Below are 17594 nucleotides of genomic sequence, written 5' to 3'. Positions count from 1 at the left end.
TTTCTTAGGAGGATGGGTTGGGTCTGGCTGTGTGGAGTCGGGGGCTGACCACGTCTGTCTCTCAGTCTCTGAAGATGTCCCAAGCAGAGCTAAAGTGTATGTATGTATGTATGTATGTATGTATGTATGTATGTATGTATGTGCATGTATGAATATATGTAGGTATAATTACGTATGTATGTATACAATTAGTGTTACTCTTAAAATTAGGAACATGAATAGAACAATCAGGCAGTGAGCTAGGGTACAATCACGGGTATCTGCAAATTCTTTGTAAAAATTGTTGTCTTTGGCACGGTAAAAATTTATGTGTTTAATAAAACACAAGAAAACAGCTGTAGTGAGGAACGCTCTGAGCTTCACAACATGGAAGAGTGACATTTAAAAATAGTTTTTGATTGCTAACTACTGATATGTCACATTAAGTAATCTATACAAATCTGTTGTGATTGTTTACAAATAAATGAACTTTGAATGACAGTGTCTCATATTGAGCAAATGAGCTTCATCAAAGTCTGACTTTTCAGACTTTCATAAAGAGAAGCTAAGTAGAATAATACAAAGTCGAGTGTATTATACATTACTGATGAAAATGTGGAAGTAGGTCAAAAGTGACCAGTGAACTGGTCACTTTTTTGGTATACAGTTTATACAATTGTATATAAGTAGCCGCTTTATTCTAAAAGAAAAGTCCTTAAGAACATTGTAAAGTCAAAATTAAGGATAATATCACTTACAGTTTTTTTGATTTCGTCGAAGTAACATCAAATTTAATGCCATGAGTTCGGAAGAATTCCTTAATAGGCGTTGTACTTTCGTCCGTGTCGTCGTCGGTATCAGTTCTACATAACCTGGTATCTGTGTGTGTGTCTTCCTCCACGGCGGGATACTGTGCTGTGGAGGCAGTGTGGCAACTGGGTGTTGGACTAACATAGGACGGGACTTCTGCACAAGACTGGCATTGATATGTTTTGAAACAAGGGGTGAGTGGTACGGGTGAAGTTTCATGTACAACAGAGTTTAACGAAGAGGAAATATACTTTGGCTCCATTTCTATGTCTTGAGAGTTTGCGACGTTTGCTATGCAGTAATCTTCAACTACAGGGTTCAGTAATTGAGAGTTATAATGACTGTGCTCTTCGATTTCAGAAATAGATTGTGATTTGTGTGATGGAATGGGTTGACTGAAGTATGAAAGGTCGAGTGTATCTGGTTCTTGAGGAGGGATGTGTTTTGGTGGGGTATTTCTGTAGAGTTCTGGAGGAGTTATAGTGAGACATTTAACTGAGAGAGAGCCTGAGTCTTCAGGAGTATTACTAGATGTGGGCAAATCAATATTGGAATTTTGTAATGTGGTTGAGGCACAATGAGACTGTGAACCTTGAGTACTATAATACTTTTGTGGGAAGGTGCTATGTAGCAAGTCTAATATAACTAGTTCATTTTCTCTCGCATATTTTTTGCTTGGGTCTTCCTGCCCTTCATGCACGTTAAAGTTACTTCCCGAAGACACACCAGACATAGTCACGCCTCGCACATCTTCAACATTGTACAAAACTTCGGTATCTGTATTTACTGAAGGATTATCATAACTAAAGTTTGCTGAGGAATATGGCAGCAATTTATGATTTTTGCCTAGAGTTGGTCTCCAGTTAATTACATTACCATTTACTTCTGATTTGGTCATTGATGGGATATTAACATCTGCCTCATCACTACCTAACCTAATAATTATAGTTTTTAATTCACAATGATCTGAAGCTTCAATATCACTTTCAGCACTAAGGGCTTCTTCAAGGATGCTAAAGGAAGTTTCTTCTGACGTTGACTGTTTGTGTCCACATATGTTATCATATGCTAAAGCCTGACGCGGAACCTCTTTGACTGCAGCTTCACTACGGGCCTCGGCATCTTCATCCAATAGTGTCGGTGAGAGGGGCTCGTCGTCAGCAGTAACCCCTTGAGGAGAGAACTGAGAACTAAATGATACCCTCGTTTCCCTCTCTGCTGGAGATAATCTTACTGACTTGAGGATGCCACGAACGTCTGACACTCGGGCTGACACTCCCACCTTTCTCTTCCGGTGATATAGATCCATTTTTCCAATATTCTCATTGGCTGCTACCGCAAGATTTCTCCCGTCCGCGTTTGAAACCCAACCATGTTTATCATGGGATATTTCTGTTTGAGTAGACTGGTTAAAGGGTACAATTTTGTTCTTGAATATTATGCTGCTATCACAACTAACTGGACATTGTTTAGCCCAACTCACGTCTTTAGAACTTGACATCACTGAACCATACCCAATAAAGTTAACAAATTGAGAATCTGTGCAAGTTTGTTTATGAACTGAACACTCACTTTGATTTTCAACACAGGTAGGTAGTTTTTCTGGTGAAGAATTACATTCACCACTAATGGAATTGTCTTGCACGCTGTTTAGAGGAAAGCACTTGTGATTGCATCCTTCCTCTGCGGGTACACTTTGACCACAGTCTTCAAAACGAATCTCTCTCTCAACCTGATCTGGAATTTGAATTTTGTTTTTTTCAGTCATATATTTTGCAGAGATTGGGAATTTTATGCCATGTCTTTTTTCGTAAACTGATGATTCTGCTATTTCCTGCAAAGAACCAGATTGTTTAATTAAATATGAACACTCAGTTTCATTGTCAACACCATTTTCCATTAAAGTTGTCATTGGTTCTTTGATCCTGCTTTCTCTATCTTCCAATACGAGGTCTTCCCTGATAATGGTGGTTGGTCGGTCATCGGCCTCGCTGCTCCGCTGACTGTCGTTCCCCAGCATCGCAGTCCGGGCAGCCTCAGCCTGAGTCAGAGAACCACGTGTTTCACTCAATCACATAAATACTCTACAAGCTTTAAAATAGCAAGTGCAATTAGATTAATTACTTTGTTTTATTGAACATTATACTGTCTGGGGTATGTATATTACCCAGATATTTTTAATCACTAAGTAATGTATACTACTTAATATATATATTAAGTACTAGTTTTAATAGATTACTACCTAAAATATTATCATTGCAGGCCAACAGTTTGGTTAAGAAATATAATTTTGATGCAAGTATAATAGAGGACTGCTGTAAATACTGTTAACAGGACTGTTGCAATAATGTTGCTCACATTAATCAAAAGAGTTAATAAACACACTCAATGAAAAACTTTGGGCCATTCTAAAGCAGAATAATCTCAGCAAAATACGGCACTAAACAAATTGTAAAGGCACTGTCTAATGTTGCAAAAATTGTATATGTAAACTGTGTGGGAAATAATATTTGAAATTTCTGTACAGTACAAAAATAAGCAAGATTGTGAATATTACAAATTTAAGAACAAATATGCTTATCACTGATGAAATTCTATCAGTAATGTTATTAATAATAGTTGTAAATTTTGCAGTATTATGTATAGTCTATTTAAAAGGAAAAATACAAAATCTATTTTATTCATATTATTTATAGATGCTTCCTCTATACATTATAGAGTGACCTGTAAAAAAACTTCCCCTTGAAACCTGAGCTTGTAAACACCACATATGTTCATGTACTATATTAGAGGCATAACGCTAATATCTGTGATATGAGGAAGGTCGGCCATCTTGGCGCGCGGATTGAATGCTCGTGGCTGGACTTTCTTTCCACACCTTACCTGGAGCTCGTCTTTGAATTCAGCTGGCTTCTTTGGGCCAGTGTGTGCTCACTGCAGCTACCCCAGGGGCTCACAGCACCGGGGGAGGCCGGAGCCTCCCTAATGGACCCGAGCGGGGGCGCCATGGATGTTGACAGCAAGTCCCAGAGAGGAAAACGTCTGCTGGAAAATGAGTCGGCTGATGCTGCCCCAGAGCGAGATGCTAAGAGGATGTCTTCGCCTTCAGAAGACCTTCCTCTTGTGGTACCCCGTTCCTCGTTTGTGGTTGTCCTAATCCAGTCAGAATCAGGTCGGTGCATGTTTGTAAATCCTCGTACCTTAGGTGCAGCAATTGAGGCTTCGGTATTGTGGCCACATTGCCTGCCTGAGACCATACGTACCCTGGGTAGGGGTGCAGCACTGAAGCTACTCATCAGAAAGGAGGCTCTATCACACATCCGTGTATCCGACATTATTAAGTTGGGGGACTGGCCTGTCAGGTGCCGACAGGTATTGTCACAGGAGGAGGAGTCTCGGGCCCGGTATGGGAAGATTGGCCCAATTGACCAGAGTGTAGATGTGGATGACATCCAGGCCGCTCTGCAGGTATTAGGGGGTGCATCAGCGGCATTATTGGAAGTTACCAGGATTCGCGGAGCAGCAGGGCCGACATCCATGGTCCGTGTAAAGTTTGATGGGCCCCTCCCTGACCGAGTGGCACTACACAGGACCTCCTATCAGATTCAGCCCTACAACTTCCCTGTGTTACAATGTTACGCTTGTCATCTATTGGGCCATAGTCGCCTCACCTGTCGTAATGCAGCACGCTGTGCAAACTGCGGCAAAACAGGTTATACAGACAGAGATAACGGTGGGTGCTCTGCTGCACCTCGCTGCTTTTTATGCCATGGCCATCACAAGGTTACGTCCAAGAGTTGCCCTGTATACCTTGAGGCCCTCCAATTAGACATCGATCATAAAACAGCGGGGGCACCTCGACATGAGCTGTTCCAGAGGATGTGCACCCTCAATCAGCCTATCGCTTCTTCTCGCCTCCAGGTTCCCCCTTGTCGGGCCTCTTCACAAGTAGGAACTAGCATACGTAGGGACAGGCATGTGAGCCTGTCCCAGCCACATGACTCATACGCCCAGGTTGGTTGTCGATTTTCCCTCCTGGGTAGGCTTGACATGGACGGAAACTCATCCACGGATACAGAGACGCTCAGTCTCGGCCGGAGCCTGGCACCCATCACCCTTTTGCCTCTCCCCAAAGAAACCAACACCGGCGTCGTCGACACACCCATCGATCAGGAGGTACTGCTCGTTGGAGCAGTACGAGGTGTACGAGTTCTCATGAATACATGATTTATATTTTTATAATTATTCTAATATTTTTCGTTCATTGCTTTCCTGTTACTTTCAGATCTGTACCAAGTCCAAAAATGTCAACAACGGACCTACCACATGATGCCATCTACAACAGATGCCTAGCTCCTAGTTACCCAGTTGATCCTAGATGAACAGAGGCATCAGGTGTAAGGAAATGTGCTCAAACGCCTCTTGCGACATTGGAATTAAACCCGGAACAATTAATAATAATGGATACTTACCGTAGTAATCTTCTGTAATGTTACCTACTAATCTTCTATAATGTACCTACTATTCTTCGTCAAATTTTCTTACAATATGCCTGTTAACATGTCTTAATTTTGCTAGAAATTACCTACTAAAAATTATGTTAGATTAAGGACCTGCCTGTAACGCTATGCGTGTTAGTGGCTTTACAAGTTTGTGAAAACATCGATGCTATGTACTCTCATAAACCAATGTACCTTCTTGTATATATATATATATATATATATATATATATATATATAAATAAATAAAATATAGTTTTTATGTCCCGTTGTGGTAGACAACAAGCCTATATATAAGCTTATCGAGGTCCCCTTAAACAGGATGAAACTGACAACAGCTGCCTAACTCCTAGGTATCTATTTTATTGTTCAGTGAACAGCGGCATCAGGTAAAAGGAAGTGTTCCTTCCAAGGAACTGAACCTGGGTCCCGTGAGCCAAATTCTCAATGACACATACATTGAAAAACAATGTATGAGATTAGACAGGATGAAAAATGTTAATGATTTATTTAACAGTAAAGCTAAATATATACCGCCTGTTTATGAACATTCTTATGTTATATTCCTTGAAAAATAAACCAAGACTGTCAAAACAAAGCCAAGCAAAACAACACTTTTCTAGATTACTACCCAACACTTAATGGTTTAGGATTAACTTAAATAACATAATAAATTATCCATGCAATAATAAAAAATAAAAACAATTATAATTGCCGTTAGTATGAAAAATAAAAAAAATACTGTACATATATTTACACTATCGAGGTGGAAGGTAATTCATCATTCCATCTTTTTGTCTTGTTTTTCCCCCTGGCACACCTGTGAGTTCATCCAGTTATGTGTGATGCTGAAGAACTCTCGCCCTTCACAGACATCGATCTCGTTCTCCCTCACCGCCCGGGCCACGCGTCGTCTCAGCCTGGGTATGAGAGGGTCCAGGAGGTCGTCTGTCGTCTGGCAACTCCTCTCCTCTCGGGTCCACAACCCATCGCCACCTGAAGAGGGACAAATGCCAGCTGTAACTGCCGTTCAAGACCAAGATTCCTATACTGATCAACAGGTCATTATATAATTAAGGATTTTTTCCCCTTCCTTTTATTAGTGGGGCATATACTAGGGTTGTCATATGTACATATTTTCCAGGACATGTCCTGGATTCAGGTGTCAAAATTTCAATCCGGGAAGAATTAAAAAAATTCTCCAAAAGTTCGGAATATATATAAATATATATTAAAAATGAATTTTGGAGAATTGATTTTTCAATTACCATCAACTGTGAAAAGAAACATAACAAAGATCGAGAAAATTCGTGTTAGAATTATTAATCTTACTTTTTCGGTCATATTTAATAATATATGTCTACAGGAAAGACTGCTACCAAAATATACTAATATATATATATATATATATATATATATATATATATATATATATATATATATATATATATATATATATATATATATGCAAACAAGCCTGAATGGTCCCCAGGACTATATGCGACTGAAAACTCACACCCCAGAAGTGACTCGAACCCATACTGCCAGGAGCAACGCAACTGGTATGTACAGGGACGCCTTAATCCGCTTGACCATCACGACCGGACATAAGGAAGTGATAGTCGAAGCTATTTGAACCACTCCCCCGCCGGCACTCGGATGGTAATCTTGGGCATAGCATTTTATCAAATCACCTCATTCTTTGGGGCACACGTGAGGAACACAAATGCAAACAAGCCTGAATGGTCCCCAGGACTATATGCGACTGAAAACTCACACCCCAGAAGTAACTCGAACCCATACTGCCAGGAGCAACGCAACTGGTATGTACAGGGACGCCTTAATCCGCTCGACCATCACGACCGGACATAAGGAAGTGATAGCCGAAGCTATTTGAACCACTCCCCCGCCGGCACTCGGATGGTAATCTTGGGCATAGCATTTTATCAAATCACCTCATTCTTTGGGGCACACGTGAGGAACACAAATGCAAACAAGCCTGAATGGTCCCCAGGACTATATGCGACTGAAAACTCACACCCCAGAAGTGACTCGAACCCATACTGCCAGGAGCAACGCAACTGGTATGTACAGGGACGCCTTAATCCACTTGACCATCACGACCGGACATAAGGAAGTGATAGCTTCGGCTATCACTTCCTTATGTCCGGTCGTGATGGTCAAGCGGATTAAGGTGTCCCTGTACATACCAGTTGCGTTGCTCCTGGCAGTATGGGTTTGAGTCACTTCTGGGGTGGTAGTTTTCAGTCATATATATATATATATATATATATATATATATATATATATATATATATATATATATATCTATATATATATATATATATGTCGTACCTAGTAGCCAGAACGCACTTCTCAGCCTACTATGCAAGGCCCGATTTGCCTAATAAGCCAAGTTTTCATGAACTAATTGTTTTTCGACTACCTAACCTACCTAACCTAACCTAACCTAACTTTTTCGGCTACCTAACCTAACCTAACCTATAAAGATAGGTTAGGTTAGGTTAGGTAGGGTTGGTTAGGTTCGGTCATATATCTACGTTAATTTTAACTCCAATAAAAAAAATTTACCTCATACATAATGAAATGGGTAGCTTTATCATTTCATAAGAAAAATATTAGAGAAAATATATTAATTCAGGAAAATTTGGCTTATTTGGCAAATCGGGCCTTGCATAGTAGGCTGAGAAGTGGGTTCTGGCTACTAGGTACGACATATATATATATATATATATATATATATCTATATATATATATATATATATATATATATATATATATATATATATATATATGTATATATATATATATATATATATATATATATATATATATATATATATATATATATATAAGCACAAGGATTGGATATGTGTGTTACGCCGAAGACCCAAAGTTGTGTGTTGGGTTTGAAGCAGAGATTCTGAGGTGTCCTGGATTCTGAGTTCAGATGCAGCAACCCTAACATATACAAGCAGTGTTTACATATAGTGTATGAAAAAAGTCACAAGTGACCATGCATGCAAGACGACCACACGTGCTTAAGGCATGAGAGAATAAAACATATATGTATATATATATATATATATATATATATATATATATATATATATATATATATATATATATATATATATATATATATTTGACCTGTGAGGTCGAGTTGGGAGCCATAGGCTCTGCGCAGCATCATGTCTCTGGTGTTGCTGTTGGTCCCGCCTGCGGTGCCCACGCTGCCGCTGGCGTCACTCCACACGCTGTAGGACGTTCAATACCCTCCTTACTTCCCACAAATCTTTAAGTAATATTCTTATACAGATATTATATGAATATAGAGTAATTAATTGTCAATATAAAATTGAACTGTAAATATATATCAGTTATAGACCAGTCAGACCTAGCATAAATATAATTAACAGACTTTTGAATTGTGCCTTTTCTTTGATATTTATGAACACAGTACTTGAACTGTGTGAGTTATTTGGATGGTCGGCCATACCTGATCTCCCGTCTAAGCAAGGAGCGAGGATTCGGGTCTCTGGGTAGAATTCCAAGGGGTGGGATGAAGGGCATGCCCAGGCTGGAGCGGATCCTCTGCATGAGGGAGAGCTGCGGCTGCCCGAAGCCTAGCATAGCTGACCCAACGTACATGCTGGAAGACACGCACAAAGTAATCATTACAGAAAATGTATGAAGAAAATAAAATATTCTTATGATATGATTTTTATGACAGATGAAATTACAAAATGGTGGTTCTTGATATACAGGAAGATGGTCAGGTCCCTGGTCATATCTTCAGGACAGAAAGACAAGAAGCATTGATGCCTTGAACTGCATAATGAGACTGTATTAAACGAACAAATCAATACAATTTGTTGATATTTTATTGATATTTTTACACTATATTGATATTTACCACCAACATACTGTATTGTTGGTGTAAAGTATCAAAGTATCAATATGGTTATCAGGTACACACGGAATGCTATTTTTTTCAGGAAAGACCAGGTTAATGGCCATTGTTCTGACATGAAGGGTGCTTGAGTGCCTTGATGGGCAGTTGAGTGTTGCTTGTGAAGGTAGTCTGCCCCAAGGAGAGGGGTGGAACAACAATGTGATCTTCAGGCTATCCATAATTTAAGAGCAGCTTCTCCTGTGGAGCAATACGCGTCTTTCGAGGGATGAGAAGGGTTCAGTGTTACAAGACCGGATGTAATGGCTGGTTTAGGAAGCCAGGACGTTAAGAATACAAGGAGAGGAACGAACACATTAGGTAAAAATGAGTAAGACCAGGAGGAGAGGACACAGGAAGTGGGATCAGGAGGAGAGGACACGGAGTGGGACCAGGAGGAGGGGACACAAGGAGTGGGACCAGGAGGAGGAGGGGACACTAGGAGTGGGACCAGGAGGAGAGGACACGGAGTGGGACGAGGAGGAGAGGACACAGGGAGTGGGACCAGGAGGAGGAGGGGACACTAGGAGTGGGACCAGGAGGAGGTCTCCACTGCCACGAGTCATAGTGACATAAGAATATCTGCCTTCAGTAAGAGAGCCGTGAGTGGGAATAGCACACTGATGCACATGTTAATATGACAAAATATATTAGACAAACACAGACTTGGGCATCGAAACAATCCATTAATTATTTAGAGCTTTTGTTCTCATGTCTACTTCCTCACCTTTCAATAGCAGCACTTGGCGAGGGATCAGAGGGTCTCGACAGACTGGCCTTGCTCGATGACCCAATATGACACCGAACTGTTGTGGCAGTTTTGAAGGCTGACCGGTCATTCTTCTCTGGTCTGTAATTAGCGAATCTTAATAAGAAAAATCCCAATAAATATTATTATTCTCTGTTACATTATCATATTTCATCAACTTATTTCATTAATACGTACGATTAAATACAGGCATACACTCATGTATATAGTGTACAGTTACAGTGTATGGGGTGAGGATGGCATCACGCTTGATAATTATTGGTTGAGAGGTAGGGACAAGAGCAGGAGCTTGACCCCCAGCCTCGCAATCACATGTGAGCGTACAAATGCACATCTGTGTTGTCATTCGTACTCCTGACCACGGGAGGAACACAAACAACAGAACGCTTCCAGACTAAGTTCCCAAGTTCGCCTTTGCGGTATTTGGAGGACTTTATTTAGTGTTGGAGTAGTGATGAAATGGCATGAACTAGGAAGAGGAACTGTAGAGGCTGACGTCGTACACTGAATGAGGGTTAGGTGGCAGGAACCAAGAGCTGAAGCTCATCCCCCCTCAACCGTAACTAAGTGATTTTTCCCCTCTTGTTGCTAGTTTTTCCTGGAACACGACCCAATAAATACCCAATTGGGTGAACTGGTGAACAGTTAAAGACAGACGCCCAGTCAATCCTCCCTGGCTAGGACTTGAACCCAGACCATTATAATAATTATAAAATTCCCTAACGTGAAAATAATATCCAGGGTAGCAAGCGTCACCAACAGGAAAATGGGGGGTCGCTGGCTTCCTGTCATCGTCGAGGCCACTAGAGAGACAATGGCCCTCGGGTAAATAAGGTAATATTACCCATTACTTACCTGAAAAGAATAATGTAAAGCTTGGGAAAGAAGAGGAGAACGAGTGTGACGAGAGCACTGAGCGAGGTGCACATACTCATGCAGATGATCTTGTGGTCACTGCCGAAGTAGATGGGAACCCACGCCATCTGTTGGAAAGAAGGTAACTTACTTTCACGCCATCTATTCTAGAAAAGTTAACTTATATTTAGTGCCCAATGCAATTTATTTTTCACAACGTTAGTTTAGTTCATTTATTATGTACCCCATACCCATCTTGTGGGCAGTAGTGGAAAGGGTTACAGAGGCACATAATGGGCTCAGGGACTGAACCCCACAATTCATTTAGCTAAGCAAGTTACAATCTTGATGAGCTAGTTACAAAATTCAATATATGTCGTCACATCGTATTACCGAAATGTGATCCGTTATATAATATTTTATCGAATACATATATTTGTTGAACTAAAACGAATATCATTCCCAGTGTCACGAGGTGATCAATGAGTCAGTAACTATGTATACTTACCCAGATGACGCAGGTAGTATACATGGAGAATCCGATGAATTTTGCTTCATTAAAATTCTCCGGCAAGTTTCTCGTCTTGATGGCGTAGACTGTACACATGGCGATGAGGAAGAAGTCCCATCCCATGGGGGCGATGATGCCTCGTGGCGATGTGTTACAGACCAGCTTAACCTGTAACACAATGTTTCTCAGTCACCACACACCATGTAACAAAGACTCTAAATCTACTTTTCTTCCATGGTAATACACACACACACACACACACACACACACACATATATATATATATATATATATATATATATATATATATATATATATATATATATATATATATATATATATATATATATGTCGTACCTAGTAGCCAGAACTCACTTTTTGGCCTACTATTCAAGGCCCGATTTGCCTAATAAGCCAAGTTTTCCTGAATTAATATATTTTTTCTAATTTTTTTCTTATGAAATGATAAAGCTACCCATTTCATTATGTATGAGGTCAATTTTTTTTTATTGTAGTTAAAATTAACGTAGATATATGACCGAACCTAACCAACCCTACCTAACCTAACCTAACCTATCTTCATAGGTTAGGTTGGGTTAGGTTGCCGAAAAAGGTAGGTTAGGTAGGTTAGGTAGTCGAAAAAACATTAATTCATGAAAACTTGGCTTATTAGGCAAATCGGGCCTTGCATAGTAGGCTGAGAAGTGCGTTCTGGCTATTAGGTACGACATATATATATATATATATATATGTATATATATATATATTTATATATGTCGTACCTAGTAGCTAGAACTCACTTCTCAGCCTACTATGCAAGGCCCGATTTGCCTAATAAGCCAAGTTTTACTGAATTAATATATTTTCTCTAATTTTTTTCTTATGAAATGATAAAGCTACCCATTTCATTATGTATGAGTTCAATTTATTTTTATTGGAGTTAAAATTAACGTAGATATATGACCGAACCTAACCAACCCTACCTAACCTAACCTAATCTATCTTTATAGGTTAGGTTAGGTTAGGTAGCCAAAAAAGTTAGGTTAGGTTAGGTTAGGTAGGTTAGGTAGTCGAAAAAACATTAATTCATGAAAACTTGGCTTATTAAGCAAATCGGGCCTTGCATAGTAGGCTGAGAAGTGCGTTCTGGCTACTAGGTACGACATATATATATATATATATATATATATATATATATATATATATATATATATATATATATATATATATATATATATATATATATATGTCGTACCTAGTAGCCAGAACTCACTTCTCAGCCTACTATTCAAGGCCCGATTTGCCTAATAAGCCAAGTTTTCATGAATTAATGTTTTTTCGTCTACTTAACCTACCTAACCTAACCTAGCTTTTTTTGGCTACCTAACCTAACCTTACCTATAAATATAGGTTAGGTTAGGTTAGGTAGGGTTGGTTAGGTTCGGTCATATATCTACGTTAATTTTAACTCCAATAAAAAAAAATTGACCTCATACATAGAGAAAAGGGTTGCTTTATCATTTCATAAGAAAAAAATTATAGTAAATATATTAATTCAGGAAAACTTGGCTTATTAGGCAAATCGGGCCTTGAATAGTAGGCTGAGAAGTGAGTTCTGGCTATTAGGTACGACATATATATATATATATATATATATATATATATATATATATATGTCGTACCTAATAGCCAGAACGCACTTCTCAGCCTACTATTCAAGGCCCGATTTGCCTAATAAGCCAAGTTTTCCTGAATTAATATATTTACTATAATTTTTTTCTTATGAAATGATAAAGCTACCCTTTTCACTATGTATGAGGTCAATTTTTTTTATTGGAGTTAAAATTAACGTAGATATATGACCGAACCTAACCAACCCTACCTAACCTAACCTAACCTATATATATAGGTAAGGTTAGGTTAGGTAGCCAAAAAAAGCTAGGTTAGGTTAGGTAGACGAAAAAACATTAATTCATGAAAACTTGGCTTATTAGGCAAATCGGGCCTTGAGTAGTAGGCTGAGAAGTGAGTTCTGTTCTGGCTACTAGGTACGACATATATATATATATATATATATATATATATATATATATATATATATATATATATATATATATATATATATATATATATATATATATATATATATATATATATATGCAACAATGATCACAAAAACACTGATCCAAGTATGCAGAATAACCACATATGAAAAATAGAAAATGCTTAACGCGTTTTCGGCTAATTCGCCTTCATCAGAGCAAAGTAGAATAATCATTCTACTTTGCTCTGATGAAGGCGAATTAGCCGAAAACGCGTTAAGCATTTTCTATTTTTCATATGTGGTTATTCTGCATATATATATATATATATATATATATATATATATATATATATATATATATATATATATATTATATATAAATAAATAAATAAATAATAAATAAATGTTTATTCAGGTAAAGTACATACATACAAGAGGTTATACAAAAATTATATATATTATATATATATACATATATATATATATATATATATATATATATATATATATATATATATATATATATATATATATATATATGCAATTAAAAATAAAAAAGGGGGGAACATGGCAGAAAAAGCAGCACAAATACAATTTGGTCGACAGACAGCATTGTTTAAAAAATAAGACATGGGTTGACAATATAGGGGTAAGGTAGGTTACAGGGAATTTATTAGGTAGTGCTTCGTTTTTATCTTAAACTGGTTGAGAGAGGTACAGTCTTTAACATGATTGGGAAGGTCATTCCACATTCTGGGTCCCTTGATTTGTAGAGCATTTCTAGTTTGATTAGGTCAGGATTGGCATTGCAGTTCAGCGTTTTATATATGTATAATACACATGAGAGAATGTGCAGTGACTTAATATCTAACATATTCAGAGATTTGAGTAGGGGTACCGAGTGATGTCTGGGGCCAGAGTTGGATATTGTCCCAATAGCAGCTTTGTGTTGAGTAATTAGAGGACGTAAATGATTTTGGGTAGTAGAACCCCAAGCACAAATACCATAATTGAGATATGGATAGATGAGGGAGTAATAGAGCGTCACCAGGGCAGGGCGAGGTACATAATATCTGATCTTAGAAAGAATGCCAACAGTTTTTGAAACTTTTTTGATATATTTAGAATGTGTCCCTGGAAATTTAGCTTGTGGTCAGTGAGAAAGCCAAGGAATTTGCCATCTATTTTGTTACAAATTTGAGTATTGTTTATCCTGAGATTTATTTGATTAGAGGATTTATTGCCAAACAGAATATAGAAAGTTTTGTCAATGTTAAGGGTGAGTTTGTTGGCAGTTAGCCAAAGATGGACTTTATTTAACTCAGTATTCACTGTGACATTTAGAGTAAGGGGGGTCAGGACAGGAGTAAATGTAGGTTGTATCGTCAGCAAATAGAATTGGTTTGAGGTGTTGGGAGGCATTTGGAAGGTCATTAATGTAGATGAGAAAGAGAAGAGGGCCAAGTGTGCTGCCCTGAGGAACACCGATGTTGATGGGTAGAGTGGGAGAAATTGAATTATTCTCAGAAACATACTGCAGCCTGTCAGTAAGGTAAGATTTGAGGTATTGCAGGGAGTGACCTCTGACTCCATAATGATGTAATTTAAGAAGAAGGTTTTGGTGGTTGACAGTGTCAAAAGCCTTACGTAGGTCCACAAATAACCCAACAGGGAACTCATTTTTATCAAGAGCTGCATAAATCAAGTTAATCATTCTAATAAGTGCATCGTTAGTGCTTTTTTTGGGTCTGAAGCCATATTGACAAGAGCTAAGTATATTGTGTTTGGCTAGATAAAAGTAAAGCTGCTTGCAGATTAGTTTTTCAAATATTTTTGACAAGTTAGGGAGGATTGATATAGGTCTGTAGTTGTTAACATCTGTGAGATCACCACATTTGTGGACAGGGGTTACTCTCGCTTTTTTCAGAATATCTGGAAAGGTTTGGAGTTCAAGTGACTTGTTGAAGAGCAATGCAATAGCAGGGGCTAAAGATCTGGAGTTTTTTTGTAAATTAAAGTTAGTATCTCCTCAAGGGCACTAGACTTGGTTTTAAGGGAAAGGATTATCTCATTAACATCAGTGGAATTTGTAGGCTTTAGGTACAGAGACTGTGGATAGTTACCTGCAAGATAGTCCTTAACATCTTACAGGTAACTATCCACAGTCTCTGTACCTAAAGCCTATATATATATATATATATATATATATATATATATATATATATATATATATATATATATATATATATATATATATATATATATATATATATATATATATATATATATTATATGACAATGTCAGACCACGGAGGAAAAATGAAACAGGAAATTTCCTTAAGTACTTTCGTATATTAAATACATCTTCAGAAGGTCATTTTACAGATCGAGTGATGGGTATAAATAGGCAGGAAGGAGTGGTGAAGTAAGGTGAGGTACAATACTTGGACAACGCAGACGGCCCATTGGCCCATCAGATGCACCCAATTGACACATCCGATGTAGCCCAATGGCCCATCTGATACAGCAGACATACAAGCATAATATATAGGTAATTATAACTTAAAGAAGTAAATATATACAATAAATTAGTGAGACAAATGTTTTTCAATGATTCTACTTAAATCGCCCTTTAGCTGATCTATTAGAAATGGATCTAAGTTATATAGACCACTGCTAATATTCAAATTACTTTCTTTGGTGATCTGTATCAAAGCAGATTCAATTATGTTTCTGTTATAGGTGCTTTTACAATTTGTTATTGAAGAAGCACTCGCCCAATCAATTTGGTGAGCTTTTTCTGACAAATGCACAAACAAAGCATTAGACAATTGGCCATGTCTTACAGAGTATTTATGTTGCGATATTCTACATTTTAAATCTTTAGATGTTTGCCCGACATAGAACTTATTACATTCCTTACAAGGTATTTTATAAATGACGCAATTATCACTACGAGGGCTGTTCCTTACTAATAGCTTACCAACAGTGTTTTCGTAGCTAAACATTACATCTATATTAAAAAGTTTCAAGGCCTTGACAATATTCTCAAACCCAGAGAAATATGGTAAACATAACACATTCTTTGGGCGAATCCTTTCACTGCATACATTATTATAATATGTACGACGAGCTTTGTTACGACAAACTTCCAAAAAATTCAGTGGGTAACAAAGCTTAAGACCAATCGAATCAATATTCTTAAATTCTTCATCTAAGAATTCTGGACTCACAACTCGAAGAGCTCTTAGATACATTGAAGAAAAAATTGACTTTTTTACATTGTATTTATGCCCTGAAAAATAATGAACATAAGATAAATTTACTATGGAGACTGAAATTGATAAATGTTTGCCATTCTTAGATGTGCTTATTCATAGGGAAAACTCTTCATTAAAGTTTAGTGTTTACAGAAAACCTACGAACAATTTATCTTATGTTCATTATTTTTCAGGGCATAAATACAATGTAAAAAAGTCAATTTTTTCTTCAATGTATCTAAGAGCTCTTCGAGTTGTGAGTCCAGAATTCTTAGATGAAGAATTTAAGAATATTGATTCGATTGGTCTTAAGCTTTGTTACCCACTGAATTTTTTGGAAGTTTGTCGTAACAAAGCTCGTCGTACATATTATAATAATGTATGCAGTGAAAGGATTCGCCCAAAGAATGTGTTATGTTTACCATATTTCTCTGGGTTTGAGAATATTGTCAAGGCCTTGAAACTTTTTAATATAGATGTAATGTTTAGCTACGAAAACACTGTTGGTAAGCTATTAGTAAGGAACAGCCCTCGTAGTGATAATTGCGTCATTTATAAAATACCTTGTAAGGAATGTAATAAGTTCTATGTCGGGCAAACATCTAAAGATTTAAAATGTAGAATATCGCAACATAAATACTCTGTAAGACATGGCCAATTGTCTAATGCTTTGTTTGTGCATTTGTCAGAAAAAGCTCACCAAATTGATTGGGCGAGTGCTTCTTCAATAACAAATTGTAAAAGCACCTATAACAGAAACATAATTGAATCTGCTTTGATACAGATCACCAAAGAAAGTAATTTGAATATTAGCAGTGGTCTATATAACTTAGATCCATTTCTAATAGATCAGCTAAAGGGCGATTTAAGTAGAATCATTGAAAAACATTTGTC

The 17594-nt window shown here is 37.6% G+C and overlaps 1 protein-coding gene across 13 annotated transcripts in view; it reads right to left on the bottom strand.

The window, feature by feature from the left end:
* The window catches only part of LOC123763970 (metabotropic glutamate receptor 5), a 316966-nt gene continuing 299372 nt past the window's right edge, over nt 1–17594 (bottom strand). For 7 of the 13 annotated variants that reach the window (XM_069330094.1, XM_069330097.1, XM_069330095.1 and 4 more), the window contains 7 exons: nt 11394–11564; nt 10886–11013; nt 9989–10111; nt 8809–8961; nt 8460–8566; nt 6109–6284; nt 1–2830 (listed from right to left, as the gene is read on the bottom strand). In XM_069330094.1, the coding sequence (XP_069186195.1) occupies nt 734–2830; nt 6109–6284; nt 8460–8566; nt 8809–8961; nt 9989–10111; nt 10886–11013; nt 11394–11564 (2955 nt within the window). In that variant the 3' untranslated portion in view covers nt 1–733. Of the gene's footprint in view, nt 2831–6045; nt 6285–8459; nt 8567–8808; nt 8962–9988; nt 10112–10885; nt 11014–11393; nt 11565–17594 lie in introns of all 13 variants that reach the window. The other 6 variants (XM_069330101.1, XM_069330102.1, XM_069330106.1 and 3 more) reach the window with 2 other exon arrangements.

Source organism: Procambarus clarkii, chromosome 23 (genome assembly GCF_040958095.1).
Source record: "Procambarus clarkii isolate CNS0578487 chromosome 23, FALCON_Pclarkii_2.0, whole genome shotgun sequence".
In the NCBI taxonomy this organism is placed as follows: domain Eukaryota; kingdom Metazoa; phylum Arthropoda; class Malacostraca; order Decapoda; family Cambaridae; genus Procambarus; species Procambarus clarkii.
Note: the sequence above shows the minus strand (reverse complement) of the source record. Positions and strands in the feature narration are given on the sequence as shown.